Source organism: Primulina huaijiensis, chromosome 8 (genome assembly GCF_012295235.1).
Source record: "Primulina huaijiensis isolate GDHJ02 chromosome 8, ASM1229523v2, whole genome shotgun sequence".
Lineage (NCBI taxonomy): Eukaryota > Viridiplantae > Streptophyta > Magnoliopsida > Lamiales > Gesneriaceae > Primulina > Primulina huaijiensis.
In genome coordinates, this window is record NC_133313.1 from 1,021,613 (window position 1) to 1,043,427 (window position 21,815).

The 21,815-nt window shown below is 32.2% G+C and overlaps 3 protein-coding genes across 4 annotated transcripts; 1 reads left to right on the forward strand and 2 right to left on the reverse strand.

The window, feature by feature from the left end:
- Positions 1–507: 507 nt before the first annotated feature.
- LOC140982261 (pleckstrin homology domain-containing protein 1) lies at positions 508–1,204 on the reverse strand. Its single transcript, XM_073448716.1, has one exon. It carries the CDS (start codon positions 1,128–1,130, stop codon positions 699–701), a length of 432 nt encoding a protein of 143 aa, XP_073304817.1. The 5' UTR covers positions 1,131–1,204; the 3' UTR covers positions 508–698.
- Positions 1,205–3,699: 2,495 nt separating this feature from the next.
- Positions 3,700–7,846, reverse strand: LOC140982938 (xylan O-acetyltransferase 1). Of its 2 annotated transcripts, XM_073449730.1 has the most exons (6): positions 7,293–7,846; positions 6,961–7,190; positions 6,709–6,880; positions 5,064–5,263; positions 4,579–4,737; positions 3,700–4,335 (listed from the first exon to the last, which is right to left on the reverse strand). In XM_073449730.1, exons 1-6 carry the CDS (start codon positions 7,593–7,595, stop codon positions 3,984–3,986), a joined length of 1,416 nt encoding a protein of 471 aa, XP_073305831.1. In that variant the 5' UTR covers positions 7,596–7,846; the 3' UTR covers positions 3,700–3,983. The 2 variants fall into 2 exon arrangements, with proteins under 2 accessions (XP_073305831.1, XP_073305829.1); XM_073449728.1 differs by having other exon boundaries at positions 3,701–4,335; positions 6,961–7,845.
- Positions 7,847–14,384: 6,538 nt separating this feature from the next.
- LOC140982913 (uncharacterized) lies at positions 14,385–17,892 on the forward strand. The gene is made up of 2 exons (XM_073449695.1): positions 14,385–17,034; positions 17,489–17,892. The coding sequence occupies exons 1-2, from the start codon at positions 14,385–14,387 to the stop codon at positions 17,830–17,832; spliced, it is 2,994 nt and encodes a 997-aa protein (XP_073305796.1). The 3' UTR covers positions 17,833–17,892.
- Positions 17,893–21,815: the final 3,923 nt, after the last annotated feature.

Here is a 21,815-nt window from a genome sequence, read left to right on the forward strand (position 1 = left end):
GGAATATTACTTGTTTTTCAAATTTCTATCATCGATTCCTTTTAGGGCTCTCAATAGCAAGAAAAAATTATCCTTAGTATACAAGCCAAGATTCCTAGAAATTCTACAAAAGGTTGAACTACCTCCTATGGTAAGCCCAATCCTTGGGTACGAAGTACAAAGATAACGATCCTTTTTCCCATACTAAATTATATATTAAATAGTAGTTATAGCATCCATACGAGATCATTCATGCAACTCAAAGACCAAAATCTGAGTTAATATAAAGATCCTATTTTCACACCGTCCCTCATCTATACAATATCTCACACTAATGTTCTTGATTAGCATCACATTTTATGCGCACACAGAATTCAAGAAAGAGCTACCATTGGATTTAAACCAAGCCTCAACCGAAGCTTAACACCATCATTTCTTGATAATCAGTTCTATACGCATCCAATTTAAGCTATAGGTTCATTTTAGGCAATCAAGTATATTTTTCAATTCTTAAACCTAACAACACAATTGAGCACCATCAGAACATAGATTTACTTCAGCAATCTTTCAGTTAACACCAAATTACACTTACAAACGGCCAATCATACAAACAGAAACAGATAAAACTCCAAAGAAAACTAAAAATTAAAAACAGAAAAAAGGAAAGGAAAATGAAGAAACACAAATGCTCACAAGTAAATTACGCAAAATTAACCCAATTATTTCCGGCTATCATAATCTAGAACTTCATTATCAGTAACAGACCTCGAATGTTGAACAATCGATCGACCAATCGAATTGATCCAGTCCTCCTTCTCCTTCTCCGCATCTGCGATGAAATACATCGTCTCGCTCCTCGTCGACAGCTCAAACGCAAACTGCCGATTGAGGACATCCTCTGCGCCCTTAACGGTGAGGCAGGCGGCGACCGGGATGACGCCGCGTGGCCTGGATGCGCGGGTGACGGTAGATTCCTTGAACCAGAAGAGTTTTCCTTGTTTCAAGACGAACCAGCGGCGGCGCCACGTCTTGATGTACTCACCTTGCTTGGTGAGCCAGCCTGCACGTTCGGGATTGGACCAGTACTCTACGCCGCCGTAGTCTTCCTCCGCCTGAGCGTATCCCATCGCAGCTCGCCATAGGCTCGCCATGGACGATTTGTACGGTGTGATTGGATCGATGTGAGAGACGAATGTTTGGGAAACGAAGCTAATATCTTGCTTTTAATATGGAATCATATGCTTCATTAAATTATTTATTTATAAAAAAAACATATATTATTTAATATTTTATTTATAGATATTATCACTCATAAATTCAACCTTATTGAATATTATTAAAGCCAAAATTAAAATAAAATTGTTCAAAACATATTTTTACATGACATTTTCCGAATCGAAAAGTATAATTTAAATACTCGCAACACATAGTCCATGTCTTTGTTTTCTCCTCTCAATCTTTATCCTTTGGTTTGAATTACATATGGGTTGTGCTTTAATTTAATTCGATAATTATATATTATCCATGCTAATTTTAGATTAGAAAAAATAATTTCCATATCCAAAAATTTTATTTATTTATTTGCAAAAATATAAGAACCACTTTTGATGAATCGGAATTAACATGAGACCAATTTGATAGCAAATTTTGGAGTTTAAGAAACACAGAACATTTTTTTCAATGAAAAAGCGAAGAATCAATTTTATTTAGAGGTCGCAGATATTTTTTAAAATTTATAAAATCACATATACATATGCACAAAAACTCATGTGAGACGGTCTCACGGGTCAATTTTGTGAAACGGATATTCTATATAGGTCATACACAAAAAATTATTACTTTTTATGTCAAATATATTAATTTTCATTGTAAATATGGACATGAGTCATCTCACGGATAAAGATCTGTGAGACCATATCCGTGAGACCGTATTAATACATATGTGTATTATAAAAAATTGAAGAAACTTGATATGAAATTTTGACCCAAAAACATTTGCATCCCAATATAAGGATGAAATCTAGTTTCAATACTTCAAATTGTAGCCTCCTCCATAAAATATTTCAGAAAAAAATTGAAAAAGAAAAATCGTTCTCAAGTTGCATATATACAAATTCAGGGTCGAACCTAATAATTTATAGGCCTAGTCGAGTTTAAAATATTAGGCCTCTCTAATAAGGAAGTACATTTAATTTTTTTTTTTTATAAAACGATATTTTTTAAAACAANAAAAAAAAAAAAAAAAAAAAAAAAAAAAAACCCCAAAAAATTATCAAAGTGCAAAAATAGACTCATCATATTAAAATCAAATAATTTTAAAAAAAAATACTTTTAAAATAAATATCATATGATATACACACAATGCATAATATTTGTATATTATGTTACATATATACACGCAATGTTTGTGCGTTTCTGCTAATATATAGAAATACTGATCGGAATATTGTTGGATAAATGAAAAAGAGAAGAAGAGGAAGAGTAAGAAGTTGTAAATGGAAGTGAGATGTCTTAAATGTGGATTGTCCCACATTGAGTTAATAACCAAATAAAGTATCCCTAATAAGCTCCAAGTTGAGACAAGGGTTTGGGCCCCAAGGGGTAACAGATGCTTTTAGACGGGGGAAGACGCTAATAGGTTGTGTTTCGGTGAACTAAACACGCGCCCGACCGGCTCGGCTTGGTGTGGTGTGGTCTTTTGAACGTATTATTCTTTTTGAAAAATTTATTTGAAAATAAATTTGTTGGCAGCACCTACACACGAAACCGAAACAGAAACCAGCGTACATTCACAGAAGATGCCGCGCCCAGAATCCGCGCACATGCGCGTGACTTGTTGTTTTCTTCGCACATGGGCAGAACAAGTCGCGCATATGCGTGGATGAGGACGCGCATATGCGCGAACCTCTCTGGAAATATGCATTGCGGCCAAGAACAAGGCGCGCATATGTGCGAGCCTTTCTGGAATTCTGCGCATAAAGGTTTTGGAAAACATGCGTGTCCCTTGGCTATCTTGGCACCTGTTCTTGGCTGCTTTTGCACCAAACATTGTGTTCCTTGACTAGAAATGTGTCTCTTCTACGCATCCGGTCTGGAGAAACATGTCTCCTCAACGCAACCGATGATCAATTATAAATAATTTCCATCACTCATTTTCGAAAATTGCTGGAGAATTCACTACACTTGTTCTTGCAATTTCTGCTCATAATCATATCATATTGTTGCATCTTTTCATTTGGCACTTGAAAGCTTCTGCATATATTTTGTTCACTGCGCTCGAGACTTTGTAGTGCTGCAAAGTTTTGACTTGAAGTCGTTGTATCTTGGGGAAGATTGCTTGCGACGTATAGCACTTTGATACGGGCAATTTCGTCTTGCAGAAAAAGGTTTTTTTTCCTTGCCTCGACTTAACCTTGTTGCTGCTCCTTTTCAGAAACGAGTATCATATAGATAACAAATATCTCACTAGTCATACCTTCCTAAACAGATGAACCAAAATTTCAATTTATATTTGTGTCTATCGAACTTCAATATCACCATTATATATCTATTTTTCTTTGAAATATTTGTTTTCTACAAGATAAATTCAGCCAAAATGGAATGTAAAAAAGATAGGAATGATGAAATTCAATTAATTTTCATCATAATTGAAATTTCTACCATAACTTGCCAATAATGAGCTGCACCAATCAACACAATAACATTAATAAATTTTTACTTTTATTTTATTTTCTTGTAACAAATTGATTATACAATTGAAGTTACAATGTTGTTAATAATGAGCACCAAATTAACAATTGGCAAAACTATACTTGTGCCACCTCAATCACAAGGGCTGAAGAAAAAGAAAATTAAACTCGAAACAAGAAGCCCTCAACAAAATACAAAGTAGAAAATTAATTTTCTATATATAAACAAAAAGAAAAAAACATTCTCAGGTGAAATATTTAGTACACCTCATCATGTATCTAAGTAGTCACGGCGAAAAACCAAGTAATTCCGGGCTAAGTTGGTCGCGACAATATTCGTGCATATAGGAACTCGTTCCATGTGTCGGGCAGGCCGGGCAGGCACCAATGGATGCAATCTGCATATGTGGCCGGATCGCCCTGCTGCTCGGGGGTCAACATCTTGCCCTGGCGGATGGTGTGGACCGAAGTGTGCGCGTCCTTTCGGTATTCAGAGAGTGTGGTTATGTTGAGGAAATGGACCTGAGTTTTCATGGATTTTGTGATATTGGCAGCAATTGCAAAGAGCCTGCGGTCTGTGCCCACACTTAGTGGCATTGAAGTGTTGAGAATAGGGTGTGTTTCCTTGGCGCATTTTATGCCATCCGGGTTGTTCCAATCCAAGCTCCTGCCATCTTATAGTTAATAATCTCTATTTTATCCAAAATGGGCTCTAATATATCTTTTTATCTAACTAAATTTGAAAACGGAAAAGTGTTGGTTCGGAAAAGTTTTATTTTTAATCATGTTTTTGTCGAAGTTCTGACATGATACCAGATACTGCTAATAAGAACCGAACATACATAGGATTTTTTCCCTTTTTTTAATATATATAAAGCTTTGAGAAATGGGAAAATAGATCGATATTTACTTGATGTGAAGAGGGGACATGCTCATGAAGAAAACTTGGGTCCGATTGGCATCCACTTTTTTGTCGACCCATTTAGCCCAAGTTCTCAACACTCTTCCATAAGCCACAGGCCTCTCGATTTCATCGTACTCTGTCGAATCCCCGTCGAATGATCCTCGCCTATTTATTGGCCACCAAATTATTATATTTACACAAAAAATACATTTAATTAATTAATAAAAATAGATCAGAAAGTTGACCTCCAAACGTATTAATTCATCTCTCTTCTGGAATTTCTATATCCATTTTAATAAGATTTTACTAGTAAAATATATATAAGATGGATCAAATGGTATATAATAAATATTTTATTGAGAAGGGGATTTTAAGTATCAGAGAAATAACTTAATTTCTTTTGTGTTTTAATTAGTTTTTTAGTGCTAATAACATGACAACAAACATATCATCAATATCCAATGTTACGTATTCTGACGAAAATAACTTACAAAACTTTCATGGAGATAGTGTTCATCCACCAAATGTAAGTGTTGAAGATGAGAAAGTCCACATTCCTCCAATTCTTGGCATGCTTTTTTATGGATTCGGGCATTATTATTCGGTTCAGTATGCTATGCATTGTCGGGTCATCCGAATTCGATTCCACTAAAAATGGAGCCCAATAAAACTCCACAGTCGCATTATAATCCTGTCCAGTTCAAAACCAATAAACTCAAAGTCAACGAAATCACTCTTTAATGATCATTGAGAAAATAATAATATGATGCCCAAATTCCTAACTACTTAAATAAAATATCCATGAAATATTTTTATATAATCCAAGTGAGGTTTAGGGTTTAAAAAATTGTTGGGTGGGGTTAGATAACAAAATATGTTAGTTGTCTCAATGGATTGGATAAAATCTCTGGGAGTTACATATATGGACTTTGACAATCCTTCTCTCTTGAGCTAATTTTTAGGATTGAGTTAGATCCAAGTCTCATTCTTAACATGGTATCAGAGCTCAGGTTCCACCATTATGTGTTGAATTGCACATAGTTGGGCCCACACATTCTGTCTATAGTGAGGTCATTTGTAAACTTCATGTTCCAGTGGCTCATTCTTGGGTGTGAAGAGATACGTTAGTTGTCTCATATCGGTTGGATAAAATCTATGAGAGTTGCAGATATAGACTTAGACAATCCTCCTCATTTGAGCTAGTTTTTGAGGTTAAGTTAAGTCCAAGTCTCGATCTTAACAAAATACCCTTAGATTTTTATCATCTAATTGGTCAAAGTTTGGTTAAATTTTTTTTTTTTTTAAAAAAGCCAATCCATTTGATCAGGACAAATGTTTAGTTAATTAGATCATCAAAATCCTATCTAACCAATTCACATAACAAAATTTGAAAATTTTTTTGGTCGCTTTTCTATCACTAAAATTCAACTAAAGTAGTTGAAAGGTGGTTGATGGGAAATATATTAGGTACTTGTGTAATTTAAGCAACACGACTTGCTCACTTTCTGTATCAAAACTTTACTTAAAAAGTCGAGTAAAACAAGTAGTGGCGTAATCGTGGGGCAAACTTCCAACTTATTACACACTTTCTTCGTATTATTATATTATATTTATTAATTAAATCGAGAGTGGTACGATTATTTAGTAGACTTTTATGATTTTCTATAATTACATCACTTAATTCCATTACATAACTAATTAATTTCCTAATTCTTGTCAACTACACTTCATTAATTCTTTTACTAAAAAATCAAGATGAAAACAAATTAAGTAGTTATATGATTTATTTTTATTTTCTTGATTCATAAGTTTTCCAACTTGTTCCTCCTCTGTCTCAATGACTTCGAATTATTGACGGCCAAGCACAACTAAAGTAATTAACACGCAATCGTCCATGTTTTTATTTATATATATATTGTCATTATTTTTTTAAATAAGCAGCGATTTTGCGTATAGATTTTAAAAAATGGATTATCTTTAGTTTGAATTTTATTAGAAATTTGATTAAACTTCTCTATATTTCACTTAATATCTGTTAGAATGAGCGGAAATTAATTAAAATTATGAAGTTCTTTTAGATCCGAAATATTACTATATATATACTTGTAAATGTTAATAAATATGTAAAAATAATACCTCCATTCTGAAAACCGATAAAGATCCATTCTTGATCAAGCTCTTCCTTCCGGGAGCCGCTGCGGTTTGAACAAAGCAAATCATGGATTCCCACTGGTTCCGATTCAAAGAATCTCCTACGAACATCAGCCTCTTGTTCCTCAGTTTCTCAAGCAATAATCTTGGTTTAAACCTTGATTAAACAGATAAAAATAACGTTTAAATGAACATGTAATCACGGAAATTTACAAGAAATCAAGAAAATTAGCTTACTTAGGCAGATTACAGTCTCGGGGCTGCCATCTCCAGTTCTGGTACAGAGAACTCTTCCTTCCATTTCTCATGCAAGTTACTTGTGCTGTTAGAAACTCGCATTCTTCCTCTTTGTATAGTGGGTGAGAAACGTTGTCAAAAACCCAGTTTCCTGTGAATAAATCGCATTCTTGAGGTGGGATTTCGAGTTCTTCGTCGTCGTTTTCGTCTTCTTGGACCGGCATTTCGATCTTCGCTGGCTTTTCTTCTGTTTCTTCCTCAGATTTTAGGGTGTCTATTTTATCATCAACATCATCGGAAGAAGAATGGGCGGTCTCCACTTCGGTTTCCACAACAGTTCTTGCATTCATCACAACCGAAACAGTCGTAGTCTGACCAGAAATCTGGACAGTTCTCCCATTTTCTTGCATTTCTTGATCCGGTTTGGGGCTCGAGAATGGAAACTCAGCAATAGACTTCACATCCTCATTGTACATGAAGCAACCGAAAAGAAAGATGGAGAACACTACCACGAATATAGGCAGATTGCCGCCTTTACGGGTGCCGACTCCTACACCGGCGACCGGTTGTTTCATACCGAATGAGGCGGTGGAGAAGAGTACCGGACTGAATTTACGGCGGAGTAGAGGCTGCATGAGAATGCAAGTAAATGGGTCGACACTAGAAAAGAGAAGTTTGGGAATTTAAGAGAGGAGATGAGCTAAGAAAGAAGTGCGGATGAATGTGACAGTAACACGATTTTTGATATTTTGATGTGGAATTTGAGTTTACAGTTGGTTGATTGGTTTATTTTTTGGGGATCAGATTCGGTGAAATGGGATTTTCTTGAAGAAACGTCTTAAGTTATTGGTGGTGGGAGTGTTGTCTCTCGCGTTTGCTTATATATTTGGATTCAGTTTGTAAACTACTTTCTTGCTATTTTATACACATTAGGCTTCTCGATGGTTAAATGGAGATGCATGCGTGGAAGACAGACAAGTGAAGCAAAGTCCCAAAAAATATTATATTAGATTTATGTGTAATCATTATAACACGATAAATTAGTAAAATCTCTCCGTTAGTTGGGATTTTTTGACTTTTCAACTTATAATAGCTCAAGTGGTACGCGAATAAATGACTGTGGAAGCAAGGAGTGAGAGTCGGTGTTCTGAAAAATAAGGTTAAATTATTAAAACACAAGGATCTAGTCAAAAATAGGGAAAAGAGCTGGAAAAAGCCATGCTCGAGCGAAAAAGCGTGAGCTTCTTAGTTTCAGCACTTAAATTTTTTAATAAAATAAAGTATCAAAAACTTGTAGATTGTTTTCTAAGAAAAATCTAATATTCTTCTCCTAAAGATATTCTAGGCTTAATTGTTACTTGGTTTCTCTCAAAATAAAACTAAGAAAATAATTTTAATTCTTTTCATCGAAGAGTAGATTTGGCACTGTGTAAAAATGAGTGTCACATTGGTGTTAGGGCAGCTCTATGTCACATATGCATCAGGTAAGAAAATAATAAAATAAAAACAAAAATAACATATTAAAACCGATATTCGATAATATATGAGATCGAAATTATAAAAAGGCAAATATACAATACCGAAATTGTAATTGTTAGGATTAAAGTGTTTATCACTAGTCCAAAAGCTATAACGGTTAGTCAAGGTGCAACTTTATTTCCTTACACATGTGGCAGCTCAGAGTGCACCTACTTGGATGTTAATGGATCGGACTGTTAGGCCTATGAGCTCGGTGATATACATGTCTATCTGTCGGTGCTGTCTCATATCTCTTAGAAATCAGTCTTACACTTTCCCAACCGTCATCCATGTCTCCAATAGAGACAATATTACCTATTAAGTTTGACAACCCTATTTTACGATCCAAGTAGTCAATCAGATCAAGCGGTGCAAAGATAGCAGCTTGATGTACGCGAACTTCCCAAGATGTCACTCATTTTAGTACTACTCTCAATCATGAATGTTTAACCCAACATTAATTTTGTTTGAAATTTATGCATTTAGTCAACTTATTGTATCTATTATTAGGTTTGATATAATTAAAATAATAATAAAATTAATTATATTTTACACCTAAACTTCAACTAATCATACCTAAATTTATACTACTTAATGCTTTTCCTTAGCCCTTTTTAGAACTTTAGTTAGTGTGCATGATACAAGGCTCATAATGTTTGTTTTTTAAAATCAACGTTATGGTGTTACGTGACATAATTTAATATATTACACATATTATTAAATCATTTTTATATTTAGAAGATGGAATTATTAGAAGCCTCTATATTTGGTTTAGTCTTTGACTGTTAAATTATCAATTAGTTCATGCAGCTGTCCGAGCGCAACAACTACAATTATTTGGATAGACTAATTAATTAACATGGAGCTTAATATTTGCATTACAACAAACTTTCACGTGATTAATTTCCTATCGAGAAAAATAACAATTTTCATTTTATACAACTTGGCCTATATTTAATTGGCAAAAACTTGTGTGAGACGGTCGCACAGGTCGTATTTTATGAGACGAATCTCTTATTTGGATCATTCATGAAAAAATATTACTTTTTATGCTAAGAGTATTACTTTTTATTGTGAATATCGGTAGGGTTGACCCTTCTCACAGATAAAGATTCGTGAGACCGTCTCACAAGAGACCTACTCTATTTAATTTTGTTCATCTAGTTAGTCAACTTTAAGTTTTAGTACAATAGCTTCTTTTTTTTTGGTGTTCTGATGATTTTTTTTGTCGGAATGTCGAAATCACACAGAACAAATAAGTTATTTCTGGATTTATATTACCAACTATCGATTCTCATTTCACGTTAGTAAAATTCAATGTTATATCAGCATCCTGATGGAAAAAAAAGAAGAAAAACGAATAAAGAAACAAGTTATTGAATTAAAACGTAACTTTTTCTAATTAAATGACATGCATAGATTTAAGCCAATTAACACGACCGAATTTGCTATTTTCCCAAATTTATTTACAGATCAATTGAAAAAAGTTGTTTAATAATTAGTTATATGTTAAGATCCTCGATATATGTTTACCTAATCATAATTTGTTGTAAAAATTAATTTATGGTCTTATCACCAACAACCAAACTTCAGCGGATGAATGATTATGATTATTAATTAAGGTCAAAATAAATCTTAATTATTGATAGCTTTATGTTTGAGAAAAGTAAAGACTACGGAAACGCTACTTGCATGTAAATTTTCATAGACATTCCCTCTTTTCCAAGTCAAGGAAACTACATTAAAAGCTTGAAAAGGAAATTGATGTGCTTCCACTTTTTCACACTNTTTTTTTTTTTTTTTTTTTTTTTTTTTTTTTTAGTGGTTGGTTATAATTGAAATTCGATCATGAGATCTCGTCTCAAATTAAGACTCAGATAAGCTACAAGTCATTGATATTTTTTTACACTACTTTATATATACTTAATGGACGACAACAAAATTTATAGAAAAAAATTATTAAAAAAAATCTATCTTACAAATTTTCATATCCAAAAAAATCATTAAACAAAAACTTGTTCCAAAATAAAATTCACTAAATTTTCATATAAAAACCTCTTGGTCCCTTGATATATTTGAAAAAGTTACAATCCTTTTATTAAATTATTCTATTTAATTGAAAAATACTGTCAATTATTGATCACTATAAAAAATTTAAATGTTTTATACAATGGGGTGGGTGAAATCTCTCTCAACTTAAACAACGTATTATTTTATGTTACACTTGAAATATTTTTCACTCTATAATATAGTCAAATATTAGCCCTTAGCTTATCAACATATATTTCAATTTCCATAAAAATATGAGAAACTTACATGATCTAATGATATTGAAATAGGGTGAGAAAAACTCTTGGTATAGCACATACTTACGACTAAACCACACAAGTGTGACTCTAACCCTCATAGACTTCTTATTTAAATCAAATATTATTTAATATATAAACAATTTTCAAATTTTATCTAGCATATTTATGTAAATATTAGTATTTTTAGAGCAAATGACTAACAATTATATAATACATATTTGCATACCCGTAGACCATAGTTGACTTAATATTTGGGCCAAACTATTTTTAAAAATCGTTAAATCACTTGGGCCAAATATTAATAAATTAAATAGGATCCACTATTGTTTGTATGTATCAAGTCCAACTACATTTTTATACTATATATACACACATAAGCCACAGCATGATCATTAAAAAATGGCAACATAGATATAAATTCACCTCCATTATCGGATTGAAGAGCTTTAATCTCAAGGTTGAATTGTGTCTTGACCCAAGGTAAGTTTGCTAATTGATAACAAATTGACTAGAAAAACAGGAACATGCAACCAAGTTCTAATTTCTGGCTCCGCCACTGCATGCAACACCCGTCGAGAATAAAAAAATTCCATTTCCCAAAGCAGTGAGAGATCAATCTACTTGGGTTACTTGAGAGGATTTCATAGCAGCTACGTCAGACTTGTCATTCTTGTTGGAGCCACTAATAAAATTTTTTTAACTTTTCACTTCATCAAAACTATCGTGTCGAAATAGAAGATTATAAAAAAATTAGAAGTGAAGCCCGTGTTTTTTAAATTGTGAAGTAAAAAATAATGTTTTACTTCCCTGGTGTTATTACCGAAGTTGATTGATATATACTACTTCATAATTCATAATCGCCGAAGTAACGAGTGATGAAGTAAAAGCCAAAAATCTACTAGTGAGCACAAGAGCATGTGTTTTACGAATGTTACAAGTCATTCCAAGCCATAAGGAATTGCATAAGTTGCCAGGGTCGGACCTGAGGCGAGGCGCAAGAGGCTGTCGCCTGCCCAGCTTGCTTATCGGTATTATCGATCGGCTACCCCTGCAATTTAGTAAAGGTACGTTTCTCCAAAGGAGAACTACAGATTGAGGCTTTCCATTTCTTGTAAATTTTCTAAGTGCCATTTTAGGTTAATAATTTCAACAAATTAAATAAATGCTATTGATTTCGCTTCTGTTTGGGATGTCGTCTTGCAAAAAATTTATAGTAATTTTTCCATCAAATTTTAATATTGGGAATTTGGTATTTGTTTCTTAATCAAATTGCTTTAAGTTAGTTCTCTAAAATTTCTACAACTTTCGATCTTATCAGCTATATACAAGAAATCTTTTCTTTTGATTTCATTTTTTAACTATTATGTGTGATAAGTTTGAGATATTTTCATGATCAAGAGTATTGATTCTTGAAAAATAAAAATTTAATATATATATTAAAATCAACAATGGGTTGTTGGATTAATGTAGGACGAGTTTGGATATAGAAACCGCAGTAAAAAAAAAAAAACACTTATATAAGTTCACTTTATTTAAAATGTTTTATTTAAAAAAAAGTGGATTTGGCGTTTGAGTAAATGCGAAAAATACTTATATTTTTATTTTTAAATAGAAGTAGAAGCAGAATTCCAAAAATTGTAACTTTTTTTAAAAAATAATTTTTTAAGTGTTTTTTTTTTTTACTTTTTTTAATCAAACGCACTCTTAAGCTAAATGAATTGAAAAAGTGAAATTTCAAGTCGTAATTATTAATGTAATTGCTCAAAATTTCGTGAAATTTTTAGTTGGATTTGTTTTGCTTTTGGTTTATGCTTTTGTATATCTGTTGCTCGAGAACAAATTTGTTAATCTTTTGAGAAAACCTTTGAAATCTTTCGCAAAAATAAAATACCAACTTAAAATATGATTTTCTGAAAATAAATACCCACTTAAAAGATTATTTTCTTGAAATGTATGTGTTCAATAGGAAATTGTTTGAGCTATTTTGAGTTGAAATTCCACATCTTTAATTTAAAAAACTCTAGGAAGTGAGGGGCCCAAATTTTAATGTTCGACTCAGGCCTAATAAATCTGACGCAACTTGTTGTTTTCGATTGTATGATTGCTAAACAACGTCGGTGTCGACTAACTCTGATCTCGGGACGTGACATCATGTCACTAAGATAATGTTATGTGGTACCATGCAAAATAATGAAAATCAAAGTAGTTTTTGTTTATTAATGTTTCTCCTAATTACAGCTACACGTAGATTGCTTGATTGGGTTACAAGATGATTTGATTTCCTTACATGTAACTTAATTTAAATTTGTACCTAGTAGATTATGCTAGGCGGAATTTTTACTTTTGTCAAATAAATTAATTTGTCTCTTTGCAGTTATTTTATATATATTATCAAAATTGAGTCTTAATCTTCTATCTTTATTATTTTTTCAAGTTTCGTCATTTGTCTATAGTATAAATTATATGATACAGAACACGTCAACATCACATCGAAATTTTTGCATATCACTACCTTGTCGGTATTTTGCACTTACCTATTTATTTTGCACTTACCTAACTAATCAAGTGAAAAGATTATAACATGCAAAATAGATAAATGTCAAATTCGTTAAATAAAGGATAGGTAAATGCGGAAAACTAGTATCACATCGTGCCAACAACATCATGCATGTCTAGGTCACTGGAAATTTTTTTTTTTAAAATCGAAAATAGTAAACTAAGACTAAAATTTACTACATCGATATTTTTACATCAATTTGTACAACATAAAAAATTCAATACAAAAATTCAATTTATCAAAATCTTACTATATATTGAATACAAAATCTGGCGATATAACAATGAAATCTCGCGATATAATAGTTGTAAATATCGTCATAACAATATATTGATTGTACTTTTAACATTATTCAACATGAAATATCCTTTCACGCCATCTTCATTTTTTTCTATGGGCTATCTGGCCTGCACTCTTTTTGGGGCGAGGTAAAGTTGAAGCATTCTTCAAAAAGAAAGAAGACTTGGCGGACGAAAGACTAGAAAAGGTCAAGATAATTACATTAATATTCAAAAAGAATTGATATTCCACTAAATAATTTTTCCCTAATGAATCAACATTATCAGTACTGCTATCAAAAAATTGGAATGAATTACTGTCCCCACTTAATTACGAACTTGAATTTGAACTAGTTTTCAGATAAATATTTGAACTATAATTTTGAAAGAACGATTATCATTTATCTCAATATATATATTATGGGCAATTTTTTAGTATTTTATTACTAAAAGTTTGTTTCTAATTATTATTTCTTTAATTATTTTATTGTATATAAAGTCTATAATCACATTATAAACTTGACCAAGTGTAGGTTCTTCCATGAGAATCAGTATATAGCATTTGCCAAATCTCCAAGAAATAAAAGCCAAAAAAGCACATCAATTTTTTAATGGTAAATCGAAGCCGGCTCGAATCATAAGATTTTACACTGCAAAATACTTGTGAATAGATAAAAGCCTAATCCTAACTTCACTATGACCATATAAAGCAATCAAAGGAAAAATAGGTCATAAGTTGATATTCAGTTTTGTACTAAAACTATGGCAATATGTATAATTACTAAAGTGCTTTGCATTATCTTTGCATCGACATGCTCCAGCAATGCAACCGATGTACTTGCGTTGCTAGCTTTTAGAGCAGCCATTATCGACCCTCTCGGAGCTTTGAACTCCTGGAATCAGTCACGAAATTATTGCAGCTGGGAGGGAATTGCATGTGATTCCAAGAACCGTGATAGAGTTGTGGCAATAAACGTCAGGTCTCAAGGCTTGGTGGGAACTCTTTCACCTCATATTGGCAATCTCTCTTTTCTTATGGCTATTGTTCTCCAAAACAATAGCTTTTATGGCCCAATTCCCGAACAGATAGGTCTCTTAAGGCTGCTAGAGTATGTTGAATTGAGTAATAATTCATTTGTTGGGGAAATACCAAGAAATATATCACAATGTCCAAGTCTTGTGTATCTTAACTTGATTGACAATAGGTTGTCGGGAAGTATCCCAGTCGAGCTCGGTTCTCTGCTCAACCTCGAAGACCTTGGCTTAGGTAAAAACAATCTTTCAGGGTCTATCCCTCCATTTCTTGGCAATTTAACATCTCTTACACAACTATCTTTGGGGATGTGTGACTTTAGAGGAGAAATTCCGGAATCACTTGCACAACTTCGGAGACTAAACTTTCTTTCATTAACCGGAAATCATTTAACAGGAAGGATCCCTTCTGGCCTCTTCAATATATCTACTATCTCTGCTTTTGATGTCTCTGTTAATGAACTTCAGGGGGTCATACCTGGTGACATAGGCCTCACACTCCCTAATTTAGAGAACCTTCATTTGGCGGAAAACCAATTCACCGGAGATCTTCCAGTCTCATTGTCAAACGCAACCTCTCTTGAAACAGTATACTTTGCCTTCAACAGATTCAAGGGGCCAATGCCAAAAGAACTTGGGAGGCTTTCCAATCTTAAGAGCTTTGCCATTAAAAATAATCTCATTCACGATGATCTAAGTTTTATTGCATCATTGACAAATTGCACAAATCTAATGACTCTGGAATTTGGTGTCAACCTATGGAAGGGTTCATTGCCGGACTTGATGTGCAATCTTTCAAGGCGACTAGAGCAGCTAGATATTTCAGGAAGTCAAATACATGGTAATATTCCTTCCGATATTGGGAACCTCATCGGTCTTAATTTCCTTCTTATTTATGAGACCAATATTGAGGGTCCTATTCCTTTTAGCATTGGCAAACTCTCGAATATGGGAATTCTTGCCTTAGCGGGAAACCGGCTTGCTGGTGAGATACCACGTTCATTCGGAAACTTGACTTTGTTAAATAAGTTGTACTTGCAAGGAAACAACTTGTCCGGAAGCATACCTCAGAGTCTTGGCAATTTCACCAGATTGCAATTGTTAGACATGGGAAATAATGTTCTTGATGGCTCCATTCCTCCACAGATAATGAGTCTTTCCTCCATTTCTAGTTACTTACGTTTGTCTTACAATGTCTTAACGGGTTCAATTCCAAGTGAAGTTGGCGCTTTAACACACCTTACAGACTTAGATTTGTCATACAATAGATTGTCCGGTTTGATTCCAAACTCTTTAAGTGGTTGCACTAGCTTGGGAAGACTTCAACTTCAGGACAATTTACTTCAAGGAGAGATACCACAAGGATTGAGTGCGTTGAAGGGTTTACAGGATTTGGATCTTTCAAGAAATAATTTGTCCGGTAAAATCCCAGTTTTTCTCACTCGTCTAAATCTTGTAAATTTGAATATATCATTCAATAGTTTCAACGGCGAAGTACCAATACAAGGAGTATTTGCAAATAAGACAGCTCTTTCAGTTGAAGGGAATGTGCAACTATGTGGAGGAATTCTTGAGTTGAAGCTCCCCCCATGCAGTTCCACGAAGTCCTCTAAGAAACCTTTGCCAACTTTACTTAAAATCATCATTCCAACACTAGCTTCAGTAGGCCTATGTGTTACACTTTGTGCATGCATTTTCATACGCATATATCGGCCAAAATTTTTCATGAAAGAACAAACTTCAGCGGGGTTGATCAATAGCGACCTGTTTATGAGGTTATCATATGGAGATCTCTTAAAAGCCACCGGCGGTTTCTCAGAAGATAACTTGGTTGGTGCTGGAAGATTTGGATCTGTTTACAAAGGGATACTTGAGGATGGAAAGATAACGGTGGCAGTCAAAGTGCTAAATCTTTTGGTCAAAGGTGCCTCTAAAAGCTTCATAGCAGAATGCATTGCACTGAAAGGAGTAAGGCATAGAAACCTTTTAAAACTATTGAGTGTTTGTGAAACTATAGACTTCCAAAGAAGTGAATTCAGAGCATTGGTTTATGAATTTATGCCTAATGGGAGTTTGGAAGATCTGTTGTACCCTAACAAAGAGAAAAACGAAGAACATGATGCAGAGTTCCAGTGCCTTAACATGTTTCAGAGGCTCAAAATCGCCATCGATATTGCTCATGCACTTGAGTACCTACATATTGGCACAGATTCACCTATTATTCATGGCGACTTGAAGCCAAGTAATATTCTTTTGGATGATGACATGACTGCACATGTAGGCGATTTCGGATTGTCTAAAAAAGTTTCAGACATGCTTGAATCACCAGAAAGCAGTAATACGATTGGGATCAAAGGTACCATAGGCTATGTTCCTCCAGGTATGTAACTATCTCTAAACAAAATCATACCAAAGCTTAGATTCGCTCATTTAAAATCCATGATTTCAAATACATAATAGTTGTTTGACAAAATGATTTCAGATTCATCTCTAAAGTAATTATTATGTTTTTAAAATTAATATAATAATAATTATAAAGAATCTCAAGTGGCACCAATTTATAAAGAATTGCAAAGACATCCAATATTAATGTCATTTTAAATTCATTCTTTAAATAATTTCTTAAATAAAATATTCCTTTCTCTAAAAGCAAATATTTCCATTCAAATACAAACCCCGAGTTTATTTCCATATTTTTTATATATGAATCATTAGTCCATTTATATATATTATTAGAAATTCATAACTACCATTGCAACAAATCCCCAAAAATGAATGAAATCGTAAGGGAAAAAATTGTTGTTCTTGACTCTCTACCTTGAACCACTTTTTAGAATATGGCACAAGTAACACGGTCTCAATAAAGGGCGATGTCTATAGCTTTGGGATTATTCTCCTGGAGATGTTCACAGGCAAGAGACCAACGGATCAAGCATTCGACGAAAACCTAAATCTTCACGATTTTGTTAGCAGCGCTTTACCGAATCATGTGACAGAAATCGTTGATCCTCTCATTCTAGAAGGGCATGACATGAACAATAAGATGAAGGAGTGTATGACTTCTATATCAAGTATCGGGGTTTCATGTTCAAGCAAAGTACCGACCGGTAGAATGTGTATGACTGATGTTGTTCGCGAATTGTGTAAGATAAGAGTTGAATATATGGCTAGGACTTGAGTTAACTCTTTCATATGACGAAACTATTTCAAGTATCACACATGCTTCGAATATTATGTACGTAGCTCTATCGTGGCTTATTTTATAAAATATTTTTTCGAGTATACTTGTATAAGATACATTTCATTATATCTTAATCACGACCTTCAAGATATTGTCCTCGTTGCAGCCAAATAAGGGGGTACCATCAATGAAATGCTCACAAGCTATAACTAATCCTAACACTAGATGGTTTAATTCATTGTAGCATATAATTTTACATGTTCATATTGGCAAGGGAAAAAATTAGGATATCAAATAGAAATTAAAATAACAAAATGAAACATCAATTATTCAATGAAATAATTGTCGAAAAGCGATCCCTACAATGCTTGATCTATTGTACATATTAAAAAGATTTGTGATGTACTATTACCACCAGTTAATGAATAACGTTTGATTCTAAATCAAAAAAAAACTCCAAGAAAAAAATATTTCAATATCGTCGTACTTTAATGCATGCATAGTCGCATGCCGATATTATTAATAGCATATCGAACAAGAAATCTTCATAAAATTATTTTGATATATCGCATTATTATGCCCTATATATTTGTTTAAAAAAAACCAGTAAATTGGGGAAAAATACCCAAAGTTAAAACTTTTTTAAGTTCAATCTCTAGTAATTATATTTTAACTATGCACTTTTTAGTGAGATAATATCATATTTTCACCTCCCAAAGTAAATACTACTTTTTATTTTAAAAAGAAAAAGGATCTAAACCCACAATCTAGCTTATAAAGTACCACATTTTGTGTCAAAGTACACCACGTTATCGAAGATCTAGTACCACAAATTCATGCAGACTATATACCAACTTAGATTTAATTAATATCATTATTCTATCAAATAACAATAACTATATCATGAAAATCAATAATGGAGATGAGTTACAGATTTACGTGAGAAATTATTGAGGAAGATAAGAAAAGTAATGTAACAGAGAAAATAAAATTAAAAACGAAAATAAAATTGAATTAAAGGAGAAAATGAGATAAAATATGCAATAAGGAGTAAATTCAAAAAAAATTTGTGCATCAAGAAGTAAAGAATACAATTTTATGATATATGGATTGAATATGAAGTTGACTTTATGATTCGAGATTTTTCTATATTCCCTAAAAAAAAAACACGTTAGATATCATTAAAATAATTAAATTAATGTGATATATCGCCGCATCACTCTCCACAGTATAATTATCATAGGCTCAAAAGATAATGGAGATTTGACGATTGGACTCAAGCCCGTTAAAGTTTAATTATTGGGTTGGACATATAAATCAGCCCAATAAAAGGCCCATCAAGTTTAGAGATTATTGATTTCAGAGCAACACTAGTTAAGTATTAGAAAACACAAGATTTCAAACATTTACTTCAATATTTTCCAGCCTTTGATAAAAAAAAATCATTTATATATTCAAATATAAAAATTTTTATTGTTGGGAATTTTGTCCATCCATTTATTTAATTAACTGTATATGGATGTGTTAGCTAATAATGTTCATAATTAATAAGTGATATGTTAAATGTTTGGTTTACAAATATTAAATTAATTTGTTTTGTACACTTTACGTGCAAAAATTTTAGCATAATAATCTTTTGTTTTTATCACAAAAACTCCGGTGTACGGTCTTACGGGTTAATTTGCGAGACGACACGAACAAATATTATTTTGATGTTAAAAATATTAATTTTCGTTTTAAATATGGATTGTGTTGATCTGTCTCACGAAAATAGATCTGTCATACTGACGTACTCTTTTGTGATGGGTGAAAGATTTCTCAATTATAATCTTATACTCAAGATTATGGTCCACAACTTCAGATAAGAAAAAAAAATTGTATAATATAACACAATAAAACACAACTTTTTCTATGAGTTGACCAAAAAGTGAACGCATGGACCATGCATTCATATGGACAATGTGAATGTTCGAATTCTGGACTCTTAAGCGTTATCAAATATTGACCTCAACTTTCCTTAAAAATAAAAGTAATATTAATAATAATATCGACCTCAACTTTATAGAATGGACATTTATTTTAAGTTATTNTATATGAGTAGTATCTTTACTCATTCATGACACGTGTGCTCAGTTAATAAATCACGGTTACTCATTCAATTATAATGAATAGATAAGAAGTCATGATTCGTCACTCAGCACATATTGTTGGTCTCACGTGCGGTAATTTGAAATAATAAATATAAAAATAAAGAATAAACTGGACACCGAGATTTACGTGAAAAACCCCTAAAAATTATCAAGGTAAAAACCATGGGCAAGATGAAAAGAATTCTATTATAATATTTTACGGCGTACAACTACTCAATGTGTTTTCAAAGAGAACACACTCTCTCTTAATACAGGAGAACAAAACAACTCACAAATATTATATAACTAAGCACTCAAATGCTATTAGATAAGAGAAATCTCGAAGAAGTGATGATTGAATTATGAAGATGCAATTCAAGAACTTTCAGTACAATTTCATTGTCTGAACACATGGTTTGAAATTCAATTATTCTGTCTAAATGTACAATCGTCATACTTGATTAAATATTTTGCCGACACTTATATCATGTATGTGTCGAGTGGATGAATATATTACTGATACATGTATCATCTATCGAACCCCTTCGTCCCCATTCTTTAAAACGTGTTCGTCGAGTAGCCACGTTTCTGTGGAATTGACCAGAATAAATATGTGATCACCGTCGAATAGTGAATGGGACGAAGTTTCTGGTAAATAAGTAAAGCCAAAAAATATATATATATCTTCCCCGGCCTATACCAAGTTGTACTAAAATATGTTAGTTGGACACTTTGGTAGCAAGAGGACGAATCCCATTGAATTTGGTAACACGTGGTTTCAGAATTGGATTGATAATTGATTAAATTCGATAAAATTAGTTTTACTATAAAATTATATAACATTCTCAATTTTATTTATAAAATCCTATTTATCCAAAAACGTATACTATCAATTCACAAACTTATATTATATATTGAAAAAATCTATTAAAAACATTGTTATTTAAAAACATTATAAATTATTTCTTGTTCTTGAAAAAATCATTCTTTTTAATAATACAAATATTTTTTAAAAAATTTGTACTTTTATTTTAGTTTCCTCTCGATAAACTTTATGTTTTTTATTTGTTAAAAAATTTACTTAATAAAAATATTTTTTCATATTCAAAAATAATTTTTTTATATAATAATTTGCACCAAAACATATTTTATCAATTTTACAAAATTTCAAACCAAATCATACTGGATTTTTCATATCCAAACCAAAACAAGAATTTTGGTTCGATTTAGTTCCGATTGATTTGTATGATTAATTTAAGTTCTGAGTGAATTAGTGTATCGAATGTCGTAATTTGAAAAAATAACAATTGACACTTGATATAAGTTGAGTAAACATTTTATTTAATTGTTGACAATGATAATTATAATTTAAATATCATAAATTAAAATACTTATACATGTTACATAATTTTATAACTTATAAAAAAATCTAAACTTTAAATGTTGTAGGTACTTTTTATATGTGCGCGCTAAGATATGTAATAAATTCAAAAATCACTAATACTAGAATACATAATAAATATCAAATAAAATATTTTTATTTAAAAAAATCACATTAAATTAACAAAAATTATTATTAATTTTCTAAATTTATGTAATCAGATTGAATTAGTTTAGTTGAGTTTGTTTTAGTCAAATACTTGAACCAAATCAATTTTTTCGATATTATTCATTTTAAAACTAATTTAAACCGTGATTAACTAAAAACCGATCCAAATTGATTTTTTTTTTCGATTTGATTGGTTGGTGTTAATCAGTATTAAAATCACAGTTTCTTGTTGACTTAGTGAATTGATTTCATTGATTGTCAATATGTGAACTTATATAAAATTTAGGCATATGTGAACTTAT

What these genes read in the sequence shown, in the direction of transcription:
- LOC140982261 (XM_073448716.1), bottom strand. Translation starts at nt 1,130, where the DNA reads ATGGCGAGCCTATGGCGAGCTGCGATGGGATACGCTCAGGCGGAGGAA.
- LOC140982938 (XM_073449728.1), bottom strand. Translation starts at nt 7,595, where the DNA reads ATGCAGCCTCTACTCCGCCGTAAATTCAGTCCGGTACTCTTCTCCACC. An exon ending in CGAGACTGTAATCTGCCTAA is followed by an intron (nt 6,881 to 6,960) that starts GTAAGCTAATTT and finishes TGTTTAATCAAG; the next exon opens with GTTTAAACCAAGATTATTGC. An exon ending in ATGTCCCCTCTTCACATCAA is followed by an intron (nt 4,336 to 4,578) that starts GTAAATATCGAT and finishes ATAAGATGGCAG; the next exon opens with GAGCTTGGATTGGAACAACC.
- LOC140982913 (XM_073449695.1), top strand. Translation starts at nt 14,385, where the DNA reads ATGGCAATATGTATAATTACTAAAGTGCTTTGCATTATCTTTGCATCG. An exon ending in CATAGGCTATGTTCCTCCAG is followed by an intron (nt 17,035 to 17,488) that starts GTATGTAACTAT and finishes ACCACTTTTTAG; the next exon opens with AATATGGCACAAGTAACACG.